The following is a 23174-nucleotide window of genomic DNA, read 5'->3' as shown; positions in this document are numbered from 1 at the left end:
ATATCAGGAATAATTTCTCCCTGGAAAGGGTTGTTAGGGCCTGGCCCAGGCTGCCCAGGGCAGTGGTGGAATCACCATTCCTGGAGGGATTTCAAATCCCTGGAGATGTGGTGCTGAAGGATGTGGGTCAGTGGTGGCCTTGGCAGTGCTTGCTTTTAAAACTTGATGGTTTTAAAGGTCTTTTCCCACCCAAACAATTCCATGATTCCATGTTATGCTATGTACTTTATTAAGACCCTAAAAGGACTCAAAGGGGGAATCAATAGGGGAATCAAAACTAAAAAAGAGGCTGATGGTGCCCAAAATCTTTTTCTTCTGTTTTCTTCCGTTGGTTCCTGGGTATAATTCCCCAGACATGAAGGCTGAGGAGCTGCTTCCCCTTTCCTTGGCGTGTTTGAAGAACTCACCCAGCTGCTCCCTGCAAAACCAAACAACCCTTCAGCTTTGCACCCGAATAAAAAAACCCGATCTCTCCCTGTGTCCCGACCGCGTCCTCCACCCCCAGGAGGACGTTTTCCCTCTTCCCATCGAGACGCGATCCCTCCCAGCCCCAAACCACCCCCTCGGGGTTCCTCACACCAAACCCGAGCCCGGGCCCGTGCTGCCGGTGCAGGCTCAGCCGCGGCCTCCCCAGCGCCCGCTCCTCCTGAGGGAACGCTGAATCTCGGGGCTCCCGGTGGAGCAGGAGCCGCTGCCCTCAACCTTCCCCACCGGGACCCTCAAGGGGTCACCCCGGAGACCAAGGGGGCCGCGGGCAGAGCTGCGCAGCCGCGGACATCACCGCGGATTCCGCCCCCCCCTCCGAACGCCGTTCCGCGCCTCCTCCTCTCCCGCGCATGCGCTGCACCGGGAGCCGCTCCGGAGGCGGAAGCCGGCGCGTGGCAGCGGCGGGAAGGGGCGCGCGCTCCGCTCCCTCACAGGGCTCCGGGAAAACGCCGCTTCCCGCCTCAGGGCTTCCTCAGGGACCTCCTCGGTGTCTTCTCGGTGCCTCCTCAGGGCCCGGAGGATCCGCTGCTCCCGCTGTCCTGCCCCCGAGGTGATCTCGGCGGTGGTAGCGCTCCGGGCGGGTGTGCTGCGCCTTTTCTCCCTCCTCTTCCCACCCTCCCGCTCTCCCCCTGGGGTTTGGGGGTTTGGAAGGGCGGTGCTGAGGGGAGGAATGTCCCGAAACGCGCTGAGGGAAAGCGGGAAGGCGGCTGGGGTGGGTTTAGCGGTGAGGGCCCAGGTCTCTCAGCAGCCTCCGTGGGGAGAGAGGGTGGTGGGATGAGGAGCTTTGAGGGATAAACACCTCTTCGGGCTGGTGGAGCTGGTGTTGCTTCAACAAACCAAATTCTACCTTCAGTGTGTGCATTTCTGAGGAAGGAAAGGCTGCTGCTGAGCTGTGTGCTGACTTCTCTCAGAAAAATGGGTTGTACCGAGGGTGGGGCATCTGTGGCAGTTCTGTGAGGTTCCCTTTGGCAGGGAGTGGGTGGCTTGTGTCGGTGCTGTTTATCTGAAAATTCATAGTAGGCAGCATGGAAGGAGAGGGGTTTTCTGGAGCTGTGGTGGTCACCTTATGCCTATAGGGACCTCTCACTTCAGAGAGACCCTTGCTCACCCAGAGGCAGAAGGTAAAAACCTTCAGACTGACCAAACCAGCTTAACCATCTCCTGAAAAGTCTTACTTGGTTATCATTGTTACCAATGGGATAGCAAAAAATGAGGGATTTGTGCTTTAGAATCTGTTAAAAGCATGAATGCTGTTTCAGGAGGTGTGGAATAATTTTAACAGATGAAAAAGAAGTTGGAAGGAATTCTAAGAGCCACTTTTGAGAGGAAAAAGCAGAGTAACTCAATACCCCATAAAATGACAGAATCCAAATGTGTAAGGGATGGCAGAACTCAGAGGAACAGGGATGGGGGGGGCATCTGTAGGTGAAACTGGCATTATGTAGGAATTAAGAAGGTATAATTAATCAGTAATTATTCTGCCTGGGGATAGAAAGGAAGGGCAGATACAATGGAAGGCCCAGGCTTATGGTGCTTGATTTTGGAAGCCATACAGGACTTGGGTATTGGTCCCACGTTTAGGAAGCATGAGAGTTCATTTAGGGTTAAATGATCTGCAGGGTCAACCTCATTATTTATTTAGATAAATGTGCCCATCAGTGTTTCAGTCACAGGTGTAGTCTTGAACATGCAAATATCAGTGTTCACTTTTCTACCTATAGATGGTGATCTACTGCTGTCACAGATTTATAGTGTTAAAGTAACTTTTTCCTTCGTTGTTGGTGCTTTACTTTCTCTGAACAGAAAATAAATACGGATTTAATTTCAGCAGAATCACTAAAACATGCCATAGATTTTGCTTGTCTGTTACTAGAAAAGCAGTTCATTGCTGCTGTGTGAAATGTTTTCTGGCTTTTTTGGTTGCTTCTTTTTTCTTTTGCCTTTTTTTTAATTGTTAATGCCAGATGTTTGCTTTCCTAGGCTGACAGTGCACACTGAATTTTTCTCTTATGTACGGGCTCGTGACTGTGTTCCTGTGGAACCAGCACAGAGGATGTGGAGTTTATTTTGTGTTCTGTGCTTCTGTAGTGCCTGCAGGTCCAGCATAAGACCTGCCAAGTACATAGTTAACTTTTAAATATTTTAAAAATATATTTAAACCAACAGAAAAGCCTATACCAGATCTGCATTTAGCATAATTTGGTTTGGTTTTAATCAAGAAAATAAGTGGCATTACCTTACTTCTGGGACATTTACTCACTTTTTAAAACCATATGCATGATGACAGTATTTTTTTTTCCTAGCAAATTATTACTATGGAGATTTTCTTAGACTTCTTTGAAGATTTTTTTCTTTTCTGTGGTTAATTTTAGTGTGTGAACTATGTAACCAACTTAATATATTTTGACTTACTTCTCCCATCTTGTCCACTGTCTCTTGTAGAATCTTCTCTGGTCATACACTGGTAAAAACATGCTACATGTTTGCATATCAAATTATGGGGAGTTTATGAAGGTGGTGCTTAAGTATGAAGGTTTTATACATTTTATCAGATGCCTTTTCAGCTTTCAAGAAACAGGAGAAACTGCTTCTGGGCAGCATTTGCCTTCATGGTCAGAAATTCTCCAGCAGTGAAAACCCCTCCCTCCCCGTTGCAGTTTACAGAGACAGGATAGGAACAGAATGCTTCAGGCTGGGAAGAAAACCAGGACTATCAGTGGTGCCATTAAATGCCTAAGGAACAGAACACAGTATTGTAGCAAAGTTTGTGGTGTTATTTTTTTTTTCCCAGGTACCTTTTTGGCTTGTTATAAAGAGCAGCTATGGAGAAGTGGAGCTTAATGGCAATTACTGTTCTGCTGGCACTCACTGTACGCTGGACTGTGTCACTTGGTTCTTACTCAGGTAATCTGTGCTCACAGGCTGTGAAATGGCCACATGAAGGGGAATTAGGGAGTTTGTGCTAAATTTGCATGCTAAATCAGAGCTAGGAATTGTATTATTTCAGATATTTTTGTATTGTAGTGCATTTCCTTAAGGTTCGTATAATACCTTGTTTTTCTGAAGTGTGCAGTGATTAACATCATAGCTGCTTGGGACAAAGCCCTGAAAAAAACCAACCACAATTTGTTTTGTTTTGGGGTTTTTTTGCTTTTTTTGATGGTGATGGTCAGTAAAATTTTAGTTGTAGCCTGGCTGTTCACCTCTATACCTTTGTTTCAGTAGTTGCTGAGTATTCTTGCAGTCCATTTGTTTAATCTTGTTCTTTAAGCTGTAGAACAAGGTACAGCCTTAATTTATATTTGGATAAAAGTGTAGTGGTGATAATGAAGATGGTGTAAGGGTGATGTGGAGTGAGTGATTATGCTCTGTCTTATAGCTATAGCTCCTGAAGATTGTTTACTGCATCAACTAGAGCTATATTCTTTTAATAGATGAGTTTTTCTCCTCCCCATCTCATAATGCTTCCAAAGAACTAGCAAATTTTTTTCCCCAAACCTCCCAATGCCATCCCCACACTTCACAGAAGCTTGCACAGCTTATTTTTTTAAAAAACAAAGCTTACTTTCAGTCCCCTTGAGCTAAAAGAATCACAAGCTCTGTAAAATTCTGATTTTCCATCAAGGCACCTGGGATCCTTGTCCCCTGAGCTGCTGAGTCTGTTGGGAAGTATTCTAGTGGTTTTAAACTGGTGGCTTTCATCTCCTTGAAGATAAGTTGCATGTGTGCCCTCTCACACAGCTGTTTTATTTGCAATTTGCTTTCTGAAAATGCCAGTAAGAGACTTTTTCTGTGGGTAATGGAGGTTTTCTTTTACCCATCTATAGGCAGAAAACCAAATGCCTTGTCTTGTACCACACAATACTAAATTTCTGTTGCACTGCAAGTGTTTACAATTACATTGCTACCTGGATGTTTTAAAGTTGGTTTAATTTGAAACCAGTCAAGATTCTGAGAGGCTTAAATAATGCCTCAACTAAAATATAATTAAAAAAAAATCCTGTTTCCTACGCAATGATCTTGCAGCTTCTTTTGGAATAGGAAAAGCTGAGTCTGATCCAGTCCAGCAAACTGTTAAAGCATTTGCTTAACTTGGAGAATTGGCTGGCTGAAAAAAAGACAAACCTGAATGCTAGAAAGAGCTGCCAAATGCATAAGCACACTGAAATTTTTTATTTTGTCTCTTTGACTTCCTTCAGACATAATAAACCTGTAACACAGGAGGAGAAAAAAAAAATGGGCAGGGTAATGTTTAAACTGACTTGGTCTTTCTTGTTAGCTCTTTCACTGCTGCTCAGTGCAAGAAAAATGAGCAGAGGATTAGCAGTAGGCATCATTCTCTGCAGCAGCCCCTGGCAGAAATGCTGATTTGTACACTCTGAAGCCACACGTGGAACAAGGAGGTTAATTCTGCCCTCTCTGTGGTGTGGGGTCACTATTGTTTGCATTCTGTTGTGGTTTGCTGTCTAACATGCTTTTGGATTTGCCTCTGGAACGGGGAGAAAGCAGGCTGGTATTTACAGGAACCTCAGATTAGTGGTCTTGGAGAACTGTTCAGGAAACTTTGGCTTCAGAGATGCATAATTTTGTTAATGCATTGCCAAGCTCCTGCTAAATGAGTAGAAGCCAAATACCTGTGTTGAAAGGCAGCTCCAGACCCCTAAACATGGCTATTCCCAAGTAACAATAAAGCCCAATAAAACCACTCTAAACCCTTTTAATTTAAGATACTCCATTTTTATTAATCCTGAATTCTTTTTGGCTGTATACTTGATGCTTTTGGTAGAGGGAAGATAATATGCAAATGTGCATTCACAAACAAACTGATGTGTGGTCAGTCTTTGTATTTGACTTTTAGCAATCAAACCTTTGGATTAAGATCTCTTGGTCATTCTCAAGCCAATTAATTTCTTTTTCTCTCTCTCTCTTTTTTTTTTTTTTTTTTTTTTTTTTTTTTTTTTTTTTTTTTTTTTTTTTTTTTTCCAGAATAAAATCTGTGTGTTTGTGTATTTTTATGTACACACAAAGACACACACACTTGCTCTACAATTTGGATAACACCTGTTTTTGTATTTCAGTAATCCTATGGCAGGTTCTTTGTTCCACTTGATTAATAGCTACAGAATAGACACTGATAAAACTCCTATTCCCAGTGACCTCACTTATTTGGGAAACTTGGAGTTGAATGTGTTGTGTAGCAGAGATGATCTACTCTTTCTACTCCTACACAGGAATAAATTAGCAGTCATAATCTTTTCACTAATCAGGAATAAATATTTGAGCTTGTGTGACTCCCACAAACACAAGTAATGTAAAAAAAAAAAAATAAAAAAAAATATATAGATAGCTTTCCTGTCTTACAAAGAACCTTCCAAGTTTCTGTCTGACTGGTGCCAATATTTTGCTGGAAGTACTGTCAGTGGAGTTTCTGTTCTCAATAAGCATGGGTTAATATAATTAAATAAACTCAGTGGTAAATATTTTTAGTGAGCTGCCACTGTCAGAGTTAAGCTTACATCGAGGGAATTGTTTATGAGTAGATACCTGAAGTACTTACATTAATAAAGTGCTTTTTTTCTGTGAAATAAAAATAAATCTTTGTTTCTTGAGGGATTTACACATGTATGTGTGAAAAGTGTCCTTTAGCAGTTTGCAGAACTGCTGCCTAGCAGTCATTCAGCTGGAAAATCTGTGAGAGAGAATTCCTCTCTCACAACAAGATGGAGCAGTTATTCTTTAGGAAGCTTTGTAGATTATAAGATTTTTAATTTTTTTTTCTAAAAAATATTTTGTGTAGTGATGACCTGCTGTAGTAAATGGTTCATCTCTTTATTAGGAAGAATATATAGGCAAGGAACAGAGGCAGTGTTCACTCTGCTAGTGTGACAGAGCAGGCAAGAGAGGAAAAGGAGAGAACTGGGGGACTTTGAGCAGGTCCTAGTTCTAAGTAAATTAAAAAAAAAAGGCTGGTTGTTACTTTTAGCAGCAAAGCACCATGACATGGCTGAAACAGAAGTGAAAATGTTATGTACTAAAAAAGCCAAGTGGCTCACTCAGAGTCAGTACAAGAGCTCTGTTATGTACATTTTCTCATCGCAGAGAAAGTGCCACATTTTTCATCTGCACTTGGAAATGATTTTTTTTTTTTTTTTTGTCAGATGAGGAAGCAATTCTTCACTGTGGAATATCTTGATAAATGCTTATTGCAGAAATATCCAGAAAGCCAAAAAGAACATGTAACTTTTTTCTTCCCCCCTTTTAGACTGCAGAGCAGATGAGGTCCCTATTTTGCTCTCAAGTCTGACAGAGGGATAAAGAATAAAATTAGTAATATCTTAGTAATATGCAAATACATGTCTGGAGATAAAGCAATCCAAAATAAATTGCTAAATACTCTGTCATTTCTTTTTAGGTGCAGGAAAACCCCCTATGTATGGAGACTATGAAGCTCAGAGACACTGGCAAGAAGTTACTTACAATTTACCCATCAGGCAGTGGTATGTAGTGCTGCTGTACTCCAGGTTACAAAGGGGGTAAATATAGTGAGAGTAGTTTGTATCTTTACTTTAATATACTTTTAAGATCTTCTGCTGTTCTCTGAACTATTCTAAAACCCTTTTGTGGTAATATAACATCACCCTGTTCTTAAACAGAAGTACCATGTTCTTTCCAAAAAAAGCAAAAAAGGCAAAATTTGGAGCTTTGACTTGCTACCTGTGAGCTCCTGTAATAAAATACTCAGCCTGGTAGCTCTCTCTCTTTTGTGAAGCTTCAGCTTTGATTTGGATTGACTGGCATGGTCAAGAAACTATTTTTTTAGTCAGCTTATGTGAAGGATCACAGAGAAGCTTATTCACCTGCTCTAGAAAAAACCTAAATCAGTTCAGCTTCCTGAGTTCCAGTTTTTTCAGTGCACAAAACCTCTCCTGATGGTCAGCACTGACAAAACCAATAGCAGCTCTGCTCATCTCCCCTCAGGGAAGAGCCAGGGGCATGCCAGTAAATGGAGAGGCTTTTTTTACACCTGCAAGTTAATTGTTCTCAGCCATGCTCTTAATACAGATTTAAAAAGCTGGCTGGCTGGAATTTGAAACACTAGCAGGTAAAATTTAACTATTCAGAAGTCAGTGTCACATATTAAACATTTCCAAGTCCAGGAAAAAAGGAATCTTGCATCAATATAAGGACAAATCACTAGTGAACTACATTTCTTTTTTGAAATTTCCTTTTAACTGCACTGGATTTTTCCTTTTTGGCAAATTGACTGCTGTCTTCTGGAATAATTGATGTGCATGAGAAATACAGGCTTGATTTGTAGGTGGAGGTGAGGTGCAAAGCCTGCCACATTGACACATCTAGAGCTACAGTAGATATCTACAAATATTTTTGTGCAGCATTTATTGTAGTGTCTGGATTTTTGTCAAATTCTGTTCACATCAATTTTTTCCCCGTCTTCAGCTCAGTAAATTTGAGCAGCTTTTTAAAAATCTGTTTTGCAAACACAGGTGAGCATATTCAGAGCCACTTTTGCTTTTTCTTTTTTGTTGCTTGATATTGTTTTGTGTAAAGTAAAATAAAGCTGATACTTTCAGAAGTTTAAGAACCTTAAAGAAGTTAAATTTGATTATGTTGATAAAAACATTTGGGTTAGTATTCAGTTTTTTCCTTGGGCTGGGAAAATAGCTCCTTGAAAATATGGTCTTCCTCAAGGCTTTTGGGTTCTTTTTTTTTTTTTTAGGTACTTCAATACCAGTGATAACAATTTGCTGTACTGGGGCCTTGATTATCCACCTCTGACTGCCTATCACAGTTTTTTGTGTGCTTACATGTAAGTTTATTATTTTAAATACTTCTGTGGAGAATACAGACACCAATTTGACCTCCTTCTCTTTTAGTTTCTCTTTTTTTTTTTTTTTTCCCCTTTCCCTCCTGAGGAGAGAAACTACCACCTGAAACACCCAGGGAAAGTAGTTTGCTACTTCAGAACTAGGGAAGTAGGTTTTATGAGTAAAACACTGTTTCTTAAAACAAAATGCTATTTTTTTGTCATGTAACTATTGCAAGGGGGACTGAAGAGTCAGTCACTGTCTTCCTTTTGCCAGGCCCTTAAATTTTAGCAGATTTTGATAGGATTTTGTTTTTTCCCTTTCCATATGACCTGCTATGGGATCAGTGATGCAGAGAGGGAAGTGCTGTAGGGATAGGGTGCATCTCATGGGAAACCTCACTTGTCTTGAGAGCTCCAGTGACATTTGATGTCTGGATATCATGTAAATAGTTTTCTGTTATTGAAATACTTTTTCCACAAGGGCTTTACTGCTGTTGGAATGGGACTTATGGAATAAGAATGTAGGTTAAAGTGCACAGGCACAGCTATGTGGGGCATCTATGTGAACTGTAAATGGTTTATATTTAATACTTAAGTATGAAAGGTATTTACAATTGTTTTTTTAAAAGTCAGTGGAACAAGACTGAAGGTGCTTATCTTGTCCTAATAAACAGTGTATTCCATTTTTACTGTTTCCAAAGATTTTTTTGTTTGTTTGCTTGTTTAAATTGTGAAACAGCAGCTCAAGTCTATCCTGTAAACTGATCCAGAGGTGAGGAAAATCTCCCATTGATCACTTATTGCTCTCTGAAACATTTCTTCTCATTCATCTTAATTCTTGGAATATGCTCCTGTGCACGTCACCTTTTATTGCTGCAAAGAGTGCAAAGGGAAATGAGAACTGTCTACATTTTGATGTGTCTGTACTTTGTTTTGCAGTGCAAAGTTAATAAATCCTGATTGGGTTGCTCTGCACACATCTCGGGGCTATGAGAGTCAGCCACATAAGTTATTCATGCGTACAACAGGTAGGGAAATTATATTACCTTAGCATGATGGTACAGATTTGTCTGGCTTGCTCATTTACCATGTTTAATATTATAAAGCTTCCCCATTTTATGCTGAGTTCTTTGGCTTGGGTGGCTCAGGCTCCTCAGTTCTTTTCTCTTCAGCTCTTCACCCAAATTGGTTCAGTAAAAACTCTAAAACAAAACCACCTTTTTTTTTTTTTTTTTTTTTTCTTTTTCGGTAGCACAGACCCATTCTTAAATTTTGTAAACAGTTTTGTTGTTTTCCCTTCCATTCTCATAGTTTAGTTTTTCATTTGCAGCTTAGCTTGTTTATCACAAAATTATTTTGCATGTAGAGGGGCTGTTGACTTTACTCGGCTGCAGCCTCAAAAGGTTTCAGGGATCTTAATTATGAGCTGTTACACTTTACTTGAAAGGGGAAGATGTTTGTTATTTTAAAAATGTCACTTTGCACTCAAATATTACTGCTTTGTAGAGGGAAGCTTCTGTTAACAAAAAAGTAAAAATTTATTTTACCACTTTTATCCTAAATATCATTTTCCTGCCGTTACTCCTCTTACCATTTGTTTAGTTTGAACTTCCTCTCCAAAGAAAAGGATAAAACAAGTGTGGAAAAAAAATTGTAGATAGTTTAATTCAGTAGTTCTATCAGTAGGGCCACAACCAATGTGGCCAGTGAGCTCTTGCTCCAAGCAATAGCAGATGCCATATTCTGTTTTCTTTCATTTTAAATGCTTCTGCTTTCTGTAGCAGTAGAGTTCTACAAAATGCTTTCTAATTGCAAGAGCAGAATTTTTTCCTCATGAATAGCTTTTCTCTACTTCACAGACCTCTGAGTCTGGTCTCCAGTAATTGATTGAAAAAAACAAATCACTAGAACTTAATTACCCTTGAAATGGTCTTTATTAATTTTGAAATCAACTCACTTGACAAGCTACTGATGGATCTTGAAGAGCTGATAAACACTTTTGAACAACACCCATTAGAAGAGTGCACTAAAATAATCCTGAAGGGTCAGTGTCAGCTGTTGGCATTTCACCTTTGTTTTGTTTTGGTAACACCTTGGGTTGTATTTGTTTAATTGTGACTTAGGTGTATTTTCCCCCTTGATATAATTTTTCTGTAAAGTTTATAGAAATAATCTGAGATTTTCCCCAGGCCCTTAAGATAACACTCAAGGATTCATCTGGTGGTTTAAGCAGGAGTTGAGATAACTGTAGGCAGGTGGACCTGCTGGTTCTGTTTTCCTGTTGACCCTCTTGCATGTGCTGCTGTAGGCAGAGAATCAAACCAAGTAACTAGTTTTATCCATCTTATTTATCCACGTGGCTATTAACTCACACAGAAACACTGGAGACTGTTAGAATCAAGAGTTTCTTCATTATTTGTGCCTTCAGACTCTCTGTTCCATCAAACCACTTGACTGCATCCAGGCAGAGATGGTTGCTGTTGAGAATTCAGAATGCCTTCTCTCCTTTTGGCATGTGAGGAACTAGAGTGTGCTCCCTTCCTGACTGAGGCTGTGCCAGGAGCCAAAACAGCTGAACGTGTGGAAGCAGCAGCTTTTGGACAGCAGAAATTGGAGCATTAGAAACATTAACAAGATCAAATTCTGGAGACCTATTGCTTCTTGTCCTTTGAAGTTGGAACTACCCAGTTTATTCTAATAAAGGACTTTCTGGGTTTTTTATGTCCATTTGCTTATACTTTTTCCTCGTCTTCTTAAAAAAAAAAATTGGAAAAAAATTTAACTTTAGTGCCTTTAAACCAATTAAACATCCTGGAAAACAAAAATAAGACAATAGGGTAGCATATTGAGTTGAAATTCAGGGCTTTTGAACTTCAGTTGAATTGAATGACTGAAGTGAACTTTTCAGTGAGGATACAGCTGCAAACCCCACCCACATTCAGAAGATAATAAACCAGTCTCACTCCAACTCTGTGTAGTTGTTATTGTCAGTTATTATCAGCATTTTTTTACACCAAATACAACCAAGATGTGGAGCACCAAGAAGTTAAAACTGTGAGCAGAGCCAACGAGTCACAACCCAGATGAAAATACAGAATTAGAGTAGTTTTAAGGTGAGATATGTGGGAGGATTCTAATGCAAAGTTAATCTTGATTTTTTTCAGTGTTTGTTGCTGATTTGCTGGTGTACATTCCTGCTGTTATTATATATTGTTTTTCCTTGAAGGAAACATCTACTAAAAAGAAGGCAAGTATCTGGTGTGTGTGTAAATTAAAAAAAAACAAAGAAAATGTACTGTTAAAACAGGGTAGAAATGTAACAGTGAGGGTTAATTAAAATATAGACCATTGGACTCAATTGATATAAAACTGATGACAGTCTGTATCTCTCACATTAAAGGCTTTTCAGTTAAAAAAGCTATTAACTTATTTTACTGCAATTATTTTAATGCTTTCAATAACAAGATGCTCTGAAGTTTAGTGGCTGTGAACTCCTGAGTTCTGTTTTCCTCTGAATTTAGTACTTGGGTAGTAAACCCCAAGATTTGAGCTGTGCCATGGGAACTGCTTTGTCTTGCACACTCCTCATGGTAGAAGCAATACATTTTGGAATAATAAGTCTGGTTTTTGGGGTGCTTCCAAGGTTTAAGGTGGGCATGGGTGGTGTTTCAGCTGGTTGGCAGGGGGCAGGCTGGTCTCCATCCAATATTTTCTTATTTATGGAAAGTCTGCCCTTTTTTATTCCTCAAAATACTGCTGCCAGAAGATTGCTCCATCCAGGATGCACCGTGGTGGGGCAAAATTTTATGCTGGAGAAGTAATTAAAAGTTCTTCTGTCTAATATCTAACTTAGAAATAATTATTTTCCCCTCTTTTTTATATCCTTTCCAGGTTTCCAGTGCTCTCTGCATCCTGCTTTACCCAGGCCTCATTCTCATTGACCACGGGCACTTCCAGTATCCTTGTTCTGCAGTGAAATGAGTTCCCATTTACAGTTTTTCAGTACTTGCCTTTAGTTGGGCAGAGGTCAAAGGTATCTGAGGGGCTTCTGCTTGCCCCAAAGCAGAGGTGTTAAAGAACAATGTGAGGCTGGAATGACTTGGGGAGAAATAGTTGAGATTGGGACAAATCAATCCAAAGTTGAACAGTGTTCTTGCTGTGCCTCATGCTCATATTTCTATCAGTCACTTTATTGCAGATGGGGCTGTGACAGTGAGGAGAATCATGGCTTGTGCTCCTGTGATTTGTGTTTGGAGAGGGAATCACCTTAGATCTTCTGGAGGTGGCAGAGGAGTGTGTCAAGTGCAGTTGTGCAAAATGATCAGGTCTATAAAATGTGCTGTTCTGTCTTTACAAAATACCTGTGGCTGGATTCACTTCAGTCAGTACCTCCCCAGTTACATGCTAGGCAGCTGACACAGGTGAGGCCCTCAGAGCTAACCAGTCAGTGCTGGTGGCAGACACCTTCCCAGGTGGGTCTGTTTTTAATAGGATTTCTGGTTTTAGACTTGTTTTGCACATCAGCAACCAGGTGCTGTCAGTTGACTACCCCAGTGCTGCTCAGTGCCATCCAGCCAGAGTGGTGATAAATGTAGACATTGAAATGTTCCAAGGAGACACTGCACCTCAGCACCTCCTACTAAATCAGGCTTTGGCAATCAAATAGTTTACTAGTTTGTGGTTTTTCTCCCATGGTGAGCCTGGAAGATAATGTATCTCAGGAAGCAGATTTTGAAGGAAAGAAATTCATAATGCTATTGAATTATTTGAGTTAGAGTTTGGCAGGTCTGATGTTCTATTTCTGGCCTGACTCTTTAAAGATGTAGATCATCTGGAGACATCACTTGCAAGAATGGGGATGGGAATGAATGCAATTCATCTTGGGTGAGGGAAGCTGATGGTCAGAAGGCAGTGCAGGGCTACAGTTTTCTCATCTGTGAAAGATGCAGAAAGGGGAAGATCATCTCTTCTGCATGTTGGGTAGAGCAAAAAGTAATGGCCCTAGCTTACCACAGCATGATTTATTTTTTTTTTTTAAAGCTTATAGAAAAGAGTCTTGTGAAATACTGGAATAGATTGTGGATATTGTGGAATCTGCAGCAAGAGCTTTAAGAAAAGGTTCAGGAAAGCTGGTGTCAGGAATGGCCCAGGTGCAGCAGGCAGTGCTGAAGCAGCCAGATGTTCTGCAGAGTCTCCTGTGGCTGCTTCCAGCCCTGTGACTCTGGTGTGAGTAACTTCCCTGGCTGTGACCAGCTCCCCAGGTGTCAATAGATCCAACTCAGCTGCAGATCTCTGCAGGATCATAGCCTCTGGGTTTTGTTGATGAGATTTCAGATCCATGTGGTGGTTTGGAATAGGAAATGCACAGGCAATCTGAGTGTGTTATCACACTTATTTATATTGCCAAAGAGAAAACAAAATATTGTGAAATTTCTGACAATACAACTATATCTCACTTGGCTTCTGTCGTGGTGGAAAAGTAACAGGGAAAGGTGAAGCTAATATTTGAGATTTGATAGTGAGTGTAGTTAAGTCTCTTCAAACTCTGCTGAGCTTTGGAACCTATTCTCAAAGTTGTAAGGAAGAAACACTGGTTTTAGTAACTGTTGATGATTGTACTCTGTTAGCAGCTGAGGGAACTGGTCATGGATGAGGGTGCATTGTGAGCATAATTTAATCACAAAAGCCTCAGGAGTCCTTGATCTAAATAATATTTCATTAAAATACTGACATATTGAAGTACTCTGTAAGTATCTTTTGGGAGCTGGGAGGAGAGACTCTTGAAAGCTTTATCCTTAATCATGCAAATACCAAGAACAAAATATTTACCCTGATGCTCTTAGCAAGCAGTGTCACTGTCACAAAAAGCTTGGTTGACTGAAACACACATGACATGTATAATTAACACCCAGACACACACAGTTTGTCCTCATTTTTGCCTGCCTAAGCTTTGAATCAAGCCTTGGAAACCTAAAAACTGCACTTGGAATAGAAGTAAAATTATTCCTGTCTGAACAGCACGGCCACAGCTGGCAATGTGTTTTAAAAACTGAACTTGCATGCTGTTCTACACTTGTCCCTCAGGGCATTCATTGCTGACTTCCAGCCCCAAGATGTCTGTCTTGTCCTTGACAGAAAAAACCATATACAACTCAGTGAGCCTCGGCCTTGCCTTGTGGGGGGTGCTTTTTTTGTCTTATGACTGGGACCTTCTGGGGTCAGTGGCATTTTGCTTGGCCTTAAATTATAAGCAAATGGAACTCTACCACTCTCTGCCCTTCTTTTGCTATTTGCTTGGAAAATGCTTCAAGAAAGGGCTGAAAGGCAAGGGGTAAGTGACTTTTGTTTCCTCTTAGGAAAATAAGAATGGCATTGAGAATGGGATCCTCCTCATGAGCACCTGGGCATTTCTGAATTAATTTCTAGTGGAAGATACTGGTGCTGTTATGTGTTCCTCTCCTGCAAACTAATGTGAGCTCTGCAGTGAAGGATTTCCACTGAACAAATAGCAAAAATATCTGTCCTTTCTTAGCACCCTTCATTCTGTAAGTTAAATTAAATTTGCAGAAGGCAAAGATTGGATTGACAGCTCCATGGTTCTCTTGAAGTTGTTGGCAATAATGGGGGGATGACAAACTTCTGTGCTGCCTTTGTTACCTTCAGTTCTCTTAAAAAAAAAACTTTATGCTATAAAGATTTCTAGTTTGGTTTTGGATTTACCTTTTCTCTCTTTTAATTGCAGATTAGTGTTGTTAACCAAGCTAGCAGGGACAGTGGTGGCTTCCTTTGCTGTCTGCTGGCTCCCCTTCTGTACTGACATGGAACAAATGATGCAAGTACTCAGAAGACTCTTTCCCATTGAGAGAGGCTTGTTTGAGGCATGCATGTTTTCTTCTCCCCCACCCTGCTGTCAATGTTCTGTATTCTTAGATCCCTTGGGAAACCTTCATCGTGACCTTTAGGGATTTCATGTGGGAGACACACCACAGAACCAGTAATTTGAGATGGCTTCTTCAGCACTCCTTTCTTGCCAGTTATTTAATCCAGTATTTAACCCCAGCTCAGCTGGCATCTTCCAGGATATTATACGAGTAGACAACACTTATCCCATCATCAAACCATACTCCAATCCATACATTTTTCCACTGAAATAGATTCCACAGTAATTGACAGTGTCAGAAGATGTAACCTTAAAAGTTAACAGCTTCACTCTCTGACTTGGGCTCTGCTCAGCTAATTCCAACAGGATTCATTATTTTAAAGAAATAATATTTAAAATAATGGTTTGGGTGCAGCCTATAGGAATTAATTTTTGACCCACCTTATATTTTTAGTGCAAGGTTCCACAATATTTTCCAAATGCTTTAGGCTAGTTCTGCTTTTGCATTCCCTCAGGCTACCAACATTTGCATGCCACAAGGTGCTGAGTGCTTCAGCCTTAAGCCAGTAAAGTAATTACTTGTGTACCTAGTGCTAAGGGCACTGGAGTGCCAGTGGTGAACAAAAGGAACTGATGTTCCTGTGTCACAAGGAGTTGTTGTTTTGCTTAATTAGGGCAGGTGTCTTCAAATTACCCTTTAAAAAAGCAGATTCTCAACTTCAAGTTTAAGCAATAAAATAAAACTTTGAATTTTCAGATTTTGATGTCACAGGGGGTTAAGCAAATACCTACATGGCTTGGTTAATCTTAAGTTTTCTTTTAATCTTCTTCAGATGTAAATAGTACCACGAGTGGCATGTTTTTCTTCAAAAATTAGTGCTGATCTACCAAAGGCAGCATTATTTAGGCAGTGGTACAGAAATATGTTACTAAAAAAAAAAAAAAAAAAAGAAAACAAAGCAAAACAAACAACCCAACCCTCTCCACAAAAGAAAACCCCATCAAAAAAAACCAAACTATGAGCCTATTCCTTTGGAATTACCTGGAATTTATAAATAAAGTTTTGGTCACCACACTTTTTATTTGTTACCAAGTTTAAAAATCAATCTGTAAATGACAATAACCAATGAGTCCTCAAGATCTTAAAGATTTTAGGCTATTATCAGCCCAAATATTTTCTGAGTTGATGAGGGGAGTGACTTGCTGGATGCTAATCTTGATAAAATGAGGAATTGTCCACGGAAGCAACATGCAGTAAATTTATCTGGGGGTGCCTGTGACAGGTTCTTTGAGTTGGTTCCCATTTCCAGCAGCAGGAACAAATGCTGATGGCTGTAAAATTGATTTGGCTCTGCAGTGGGCATCCCGTGTGTTTGCTGGTGCTGCCAAACCCTCTGCTCACTCCTAATCCCCAGCAGCTCTGAGGGGCATTTTCTGTCCTGCTGGGCAGCACGTGAGGAAGGTGGCTCAGTTGTTGGTGTTGGTGGCTTTCTCCCTGTTATGTCTACACAGCTGTGATTCCAGCAGCTGTTTGGGGATGAGTTTCAGCAGCATGATGGCTGTAGTTACAAATTTAATTTTGAAAGTGATCCTAGCACAACTGCTAATGTCTTTAGACTTCTTGATTTATTTGAGGTTAACTCTGTCCTTGCTAGGCAGCAGTGAGCCCAGCTCAATGCACTCAGGTATGGGGGGAAATGTGGCAGTGTACAGAATGGCTTCACATTGGGAAAAAGATTCAGACATCCCAGGGTTTGATCAGGGACAGAGAGTTTCAGAGCCTTATTCTCACAAACTGAGCTAAGAAATGGTTTTCTGTGCTGAAGAACTCCATTATTTCAGAGCCTGTTTTAATCAAGTCTTGAAATGTTCCATTCTTTAAGATCAGAATAATTTAAGTGATGTCTAAGAACATGACATATATCTGCAAGTGTCTTTTTGCAGTGTCATGGTAAAACCCCAATGGTTCTCCACCTCCCAAGCCCCATTGTCACAAATCTAAAGTTTAAATGAATGTAGTTATCCCTACATACCCTTTTTTTCCCCTTCCAGGATAAAGTAGCCAATATTTGGTGCAGTCTCAGTGTCCTTATAAAGATAAAGAATATGGTATCACCCCAGACTCAGTTAAAACTCAGGTAAGACATACTTGGAGTGTTCTAGATATGCTTTTTTTTTTTTTCAAACTGAGTAATCTTTGTCAAAGAATTATGATGTGTTCAAAATAATGAAAAAATGTTTTCTTTCCTGTACTGTACTTTTCTCCAAGTGATAAGAGTTTCCCCAAGCATAGTCAAGAATATCAAGGACTGAAAAATTTCCTGCTTGTTTTTGTAGTCATTTCATCTCCTTGGTTGTTACTGAGTTAAAATGCTTTCCTCTTGAAAGAATTACCTCTGTTAGTGCTCTTAGATGTCTGAGTTCACAGTCCTGTTTTTATTGAATAAGTGAACAGTTCAAGTGTAGATCTAGAGGGGCTGAAATGCTCATGGAGATGGTTTAATCCAGTGCTCTGCTCTTGTGGTTGAGTCTCCTGGAGTGCTTTTTTTACTTTTGGAATATTCCAACTGAATTCCTGACTTAGATGGTTTTCAAAAGTGGATATGTGATATCACGGGTGTAGTTACTCATGTATTAAAACTGTTTTTCTTACAAAATTCCTTAGTTTTGCTGTAACATTCCTGAGCCTGCTTCCTACTTGTATAAAACTAACCATCCAGCCTTCTCTCAGAGGATTTAAATTTGCTTTGGTGAGTGTTATGCTTTTCATTGCTCTGTGCTTTGTATCCAGCCCTGTGTGACCAGCACTTCTACTCAGAGTGGCTGCAATGTGTGTAAAGAAATGCTTGGACCATTAAATGTTCTTTCTGCTTCAAAAGGGTTTTGCTATCATGTGTCCAGGGAGTCCAGCAGATCTTTTAAATCCAGGCTTTTTTTTTTTCTTAGCCTCAATTTTCTTTATTTAATGCTGTATTTTTATTGTCTTCCTCTGAAGAGTCTTTAGAAGATTCTGTAGACATTAAAGCCTCATTTTGAGTTGGAATTTCTCCTCTTTTTGTTTAGCTTCCAAAGTGCTTGTTTTTCTCACTGCATTGGCTGCAAAATTCAATTAAAAAGTCCCAAGATGGGTGTTTTAAGCTCATTAGTGGTTTGAAAAGAAAATGGTAGTATTTTACCAAATGTTTGCCTTTTCTTAGTCATATTATATCACTTAATTCAAGCACCTCAACAACTTCCATGCAAAAATCAGTTTTTCTTGAAATCAGAGCTACATGGAGCTGGTCCTGAGGTTTCAGGAGTTACAATTTTTAATGTATGTGAGTAGTGTCTGAGAATTTATCACATTGCCCCAGACTGACATTCATCCTTTCTAAGAATGAGGTTATGTTTTACAGCATGGTTTTAGTTCCTGGGGAAAAAACAAAACAAAACAAGTATGATGTTGTTGATTATGATGAGCAAAATTTGGTGTCAGAAAATGGTGTGGTTGTCACCATGACAGAACTGTGCCAGTGACTGTTGTGTTGGTTGGTAGGGAAGCTGTAGTTGGTAAAGGTAAGCAAGAGCAGGGGCTCTTTACAGGAAGATTTTTTATTTTTTTTTTTAATAATTCTGAGTGAGCTTTCCAACAATGTCCTTTTTTGTATGTTTGGGTGGTTACAGAAGCAGCAGCTCTGTGTACTTGCAAATTGTGCTGGAGTAAATGTAGCAGTTAATTACAAAAATAAGATCATTTAGCTCATGCATTGATGTCAAGTTGATGCCAGCAGAGAAGCTCAAACACTGCTTTGCATTGCAGTCACAGGTACTGAGATCTCTCTGATTTCCTTTCCTAAGGTTAGTTGTGCCTTGTCATTTTTCCTGTTCTCCTTTCAAGTCCATGAAAAATCTATCCTTCTGGTGTCAGTGTAAGTAAAGGATTTTTTTTTTTTTTTTCCTGTGGACCTATTTTGATCTTCTTTCCCTCACCTTGCTATTGCATGCTGCTTTCTCACAGATTGATCTGATTTTACAAACTCAACACAATGCCTGTAAATGAAACAACACAAATACAGCCATGCTGGTTTCTCCTGCTTCACTCTGCTGTTCTGACTGTGTTCCTGGGGTGTGATGTGGCTCAGTGTTGTCCTGCCTGGGGACAGGCTGGCTCTGGGGCTGGTTCAGGTGGTAGCAGGGACTCATCTTGAGCTGCCCTGGGAATGGGACTGCAGCATCCCTGGGAAAGGGGGCAGAGCACTCTCACACCAGTGTGTGCTTACCCGTTTTCCTCTTTTTGTTCCAGACCAGTCTGCTTAATCATAAATGAAATCCCTTTTATGGCTACGTGGTTTTTACTTGTCTCAACTTTCAGGTGAGTTGCACACTGAGTAACGTGATTGTAACCCCGTGTTCTCCCCCGGTTCCACTAAAAATATATCTTTCTTCTTTTTTACAATTTTTTAAATACACCTGGGAACCTGCACTCTCCTTGGGTGGTTGTTTGAACAGCATGCTGCCTCTGCTGCTGAGGGACAGCCTGCTGCTGTCCTACACTGTGACAAGCCTGGCCTTCCTCTCAGCCTGCCTGGCCTCCTTCTCCATCTTGGAGAAGACTTCAGCAGAAGACCTGCAGCTGAAGCCCTTTTCCCTTTCCCTGAAGGGATACATGTCCTGGTTTAAGTCATTTCCCAAGATAGTCAGGAGTCTGGTAAGCAATTTCAGTTTCTGTAACTCTTACTTGCAGCTCTTCATGGCACTGAAGAACTTGCATGAAGCAGTTTTACACCCACAACTGGGGATGGAGCCCCACAGAGGGAGCCCCTGTACTCAGCCCTGGTGAGGCCACAGCTCGAGTCCTGTGTCCAGTTCTGGGCCCCTCAGCTCAGGAAGGAGATTGAGGTGCTGGAGCAGGTCCAAAGGAGGCAACTGGGCTGGTGAAGGGATCCAGCACAGATCCTGTGAGGAGAGGCTGAGGGAGCTGGGGGTGTTGAGGCTGGAGAAGAGGAGGCTCAGGGGAGACCTCATCACTCTCTCCAACTCCCTGAAAGGAGGTTGGAGCCAGGGGGGGGTTGGGCTCTTTTCCCAGGCAACTCTCAGCAAGACAAGAGGGCACAAGAGGTCTCAAGTTGTGCCAGGGCAGGTTTAGGTTGGACATGAGAAAGAATTTCTTTAGGGAGAGGGTGATCAGCCATTGGAATGGGCTGCCCAGGGAAGTGGTGGATTCTCCATCCCTGGAGATATTTCAAAAGAGCCTGGATGTGGCACTCAGTGCCATGGGCTGGGAACCACGGGGGGAGTGGAGCAAGGGTTGGACTTGATGAGCTCTGAGGTCCCTTCCAACCCAGCCCATTCTATGATTCTATGAAAGCTGCACAATCTCCTTGTTGAACTCTGCTGTAATTTTTTTCTGCCATGTCATCTAGGTATAGATTGAGGAATACACAACACCTGAGTAATGAAAGCAAAACAGCTGGCTCCTTTGAGGTGTTAAATCTCCATGAGCTGATACATTGTTCCTTTTCTTGCAGTTTCTTCTTTCCATAACCCTGATGGGCATCCTGTCCCTCCTGAGTGCTGCGGTCTCTCCTCCCCAGAGGTTTCCAGATCTGTTCCCTGTGTCTGTGTCCATAATTTCTTGCTTACACTTTTTATTATTTTTGGTGTATTTTAATGTTGTTATGCTCTGGGACTCAAAGAATAGTAGAAGTCAGAAGAAAATCAATTAATTGACCCGTGAAGATCAAGGACTAAACTGTGGAAGTATTTTCAGGAGGTAAAGCTGTGTGTGATGTCATACAATTGCTGTAACCCTATGAAAAGCAGGAATCACATTATACAAACTTAAACACAAAATAATTGAAGCCTGTTTTAAGGGAGAAATATGTTGAAGAGCATTTGGAAATGTGATTGGGTGTGTTTCCTTTGGAAGTGTGTTTTTTCTTACCATTTGTGAACTTAAAATCCCTAATAAAGGACCAAATTTGGAATTAATGCTGAAATACACTGGCTGAATTAGCAAAACACATCCAGACACTGCTTCCACAGCAGCTGCAGTTCACCCACAGGCTTTTTGGGTTGGGTTTCTTTTGTATTCTGTGCTAATTTTCCACAGTGCAAATATTTCAGAATGCTGAAGAACAGCACGAGCCATAGAGACAGCAAAGCAGATGCTGTGAGGATGGGAAAGGGGAAGGTTCTTGAGGATGCAGTGGGTTGGAGTACAGTTCTTCCTTCACTATGATTTGTTTTTAACACTCTTGTAGTTTTATGACTCTCAACTGTTTCTAACACGACTGAAAAGCCAGAAACTCCTGGTTCTACTGAAAGAATAACTGAGGTGCTGCAGTGCAGTTTCAAGGCAGGTGCTATGCTTGCCAGAAATAAAAAACAAACAAAAAAAACCCCCAAACACCACAGTCAGCCCCATCCCTTACTGTACAGTTGTTTGAAGGTGTAAACTGCCCTCAGCTCTGCAGCTTCTCCCTCTGCACAGGGCTGTGAGTTCAGAGAATACACATTGAATAAGTCCTGAATAACAAAGTCCTGAATAATAAGTCCTACATAACAAAGCATGGAGGGAGAAAATAAATCCTAAAGCCATTTGTGGTAGTATCATGTAATTAAGAGGCAGCCTAGCCCTTTTCTTCATTCTACTCTGATACTATATATTTTTTTTTAAAAAAAACAAAAACCCTCATCGTTGTTGAAGGGCTTCTCCCCTGCCCTGGCTGCTCTCTCACATACCAAACTGTCCCTGCCATTAGCACATTCTGGGCTGTCCCTGCAGCATCCCTCTGGAGTGTGTGAATCAGCTGTTCTGGGAACTTCCAACTGTGGCAGTTATGCAAAGTGGCTGCAGGCTGAGTGTATTTATTCCTTTTTTTTTTTTTTTTCCCTTCCAGCTTTATAATGTTGTGGAAAAAGTAACCACAGCCAACTTTACACCCATGGCAGCTAAGGCAAAGTAAAAAAGCTGTGCTTGAGCAGCACATGTAACGTTCTTGGGGTGAGTACTGCCCAGCAGTTTACCTACCATGTAGCAGTTCATTGTAAAAACAACACTTCGATAATTTCACAAGTATTTAGAATTTTTCTGAGGGTGTGACTCTCCTGGTGCCATGTCAGAGCTCTGCCCACAGCATGGCCTTTCTAGGAGCGTAGGCCACGTGGCATGGCTGCAGATCAGGAGGCATAAATGGGAATCTTTGTCTCCAGAAGCTGCAAAAGCTACAAACCACAATGTTTCCCACGAGCAGGGCTGGGGGAGAGACACCCAAACCTCCAGGCAGCTTGAGGACCATCTATTGCCAGGGAAACAGTGTGTGAGACAGCAAAGCCCCTGTGCTCAGCCCTGGGGAGGCCACAGCTCGAGTCCTGTGTCCAGTTCTGGGCCCCTCAGCTCAGGAAGGAGATTGAGGTGCTGGAGCAGGTCCAAAGGAGGCAACTGGGCTGGTGAAGGGATCCAGCACAGATCCTATGAGGAGAGGCTGAGGGAGCTGGGGGTGTTGAGGCTGGAGAAGAGGAGGCTCAGGGGAGACCTCATCACTCTCTCCAACTCCCTGAAAGGAGGTTGGAGCCAGGGGGGGGTTGGGCTCTTTTCCCAGGCAACTCTCAGCAAGACAAGAGGGCACAAGAGGTCTCAAGTTGTGCCAGGGGAGGTTTAGGTTGGACATGAGAAAGAATTTCTTTCTGGAGAGGGTGCTCAGCCATTGGAATGGGCTGCCCAGGGAAGGGGTGGATTCTCCATCCCTGGAGATATTTCAAAAGAGCCTGGATGTGGCACTCAGTGCCATGGGCTGGGAACCACGGGGGGAGTGGATCAAGGGTTGGACTTGATGAGCTCTGAGGTCCCTTCCAACCCAGCCCATTCTATGATTCTATGAAAGCAGGGGGGAGGGAAACAGCACCCTGCTTAGCCTGGGTGCTGGTGCTCATGCAGGGATGGTGGTGGGCTCCTTCCCCCCATAAAAAAACATTAGTGTTGAGTGTATCCCTTTCCTT

At 41.4% G+C, this 23174-nt stretch overlaps 1 protein-coding gene across 1 annotated transcript; it reads left to right on the top strand.

The window, feature by feature from the left end:
* The first annotated feature begins 856 nt into the window (after positions 1–856).
* ALG6 (ALG6 alpha-1,3-glucosyltransferase) lies at positions 857–21159 on the top strand. Its single transcript, XM_071749936.1, is given in 15 exon segments — positions 857–1067; positions 3278–3390; positions 6899–6983; positions 8225–8314; positions 9254–9342; positions 11479–11561; positions 12206–12278; positions 14450–14645; positions 15057–15192; positions 17247–17332; positions 17860–17944; positions 19032–19102; positions 19477–19545; positions 19683–19881; positions 20702–21159. Coding segments are annotated over 14 exon segments (1542 nt in total). The 5' UTR covers positions 857–1067; positions 3278–3308; the 3' UTR covers positions 20900–21159.
* Positions 21160–23174: the final 2015 nt, after the last annotated feature.

This window comes from Heliangelus exortis, chromosome 8, assembly GCF_036169615.1.
Source record: "Heliangelus exortis chromosome 8, bHelExo1.hap1, whole genome shotgun sequence".
Lineage (NCBI taxonomy): Eukaryota > Metazoa > Chordata > Aves > Apodiformes > Trochilidae > Heliangelus > Heliangelus exortis.
Note: the sequence above shows the minus strand (reverse complement) of the source record. Positions and strands in the feature narration are given on the sequence as shown.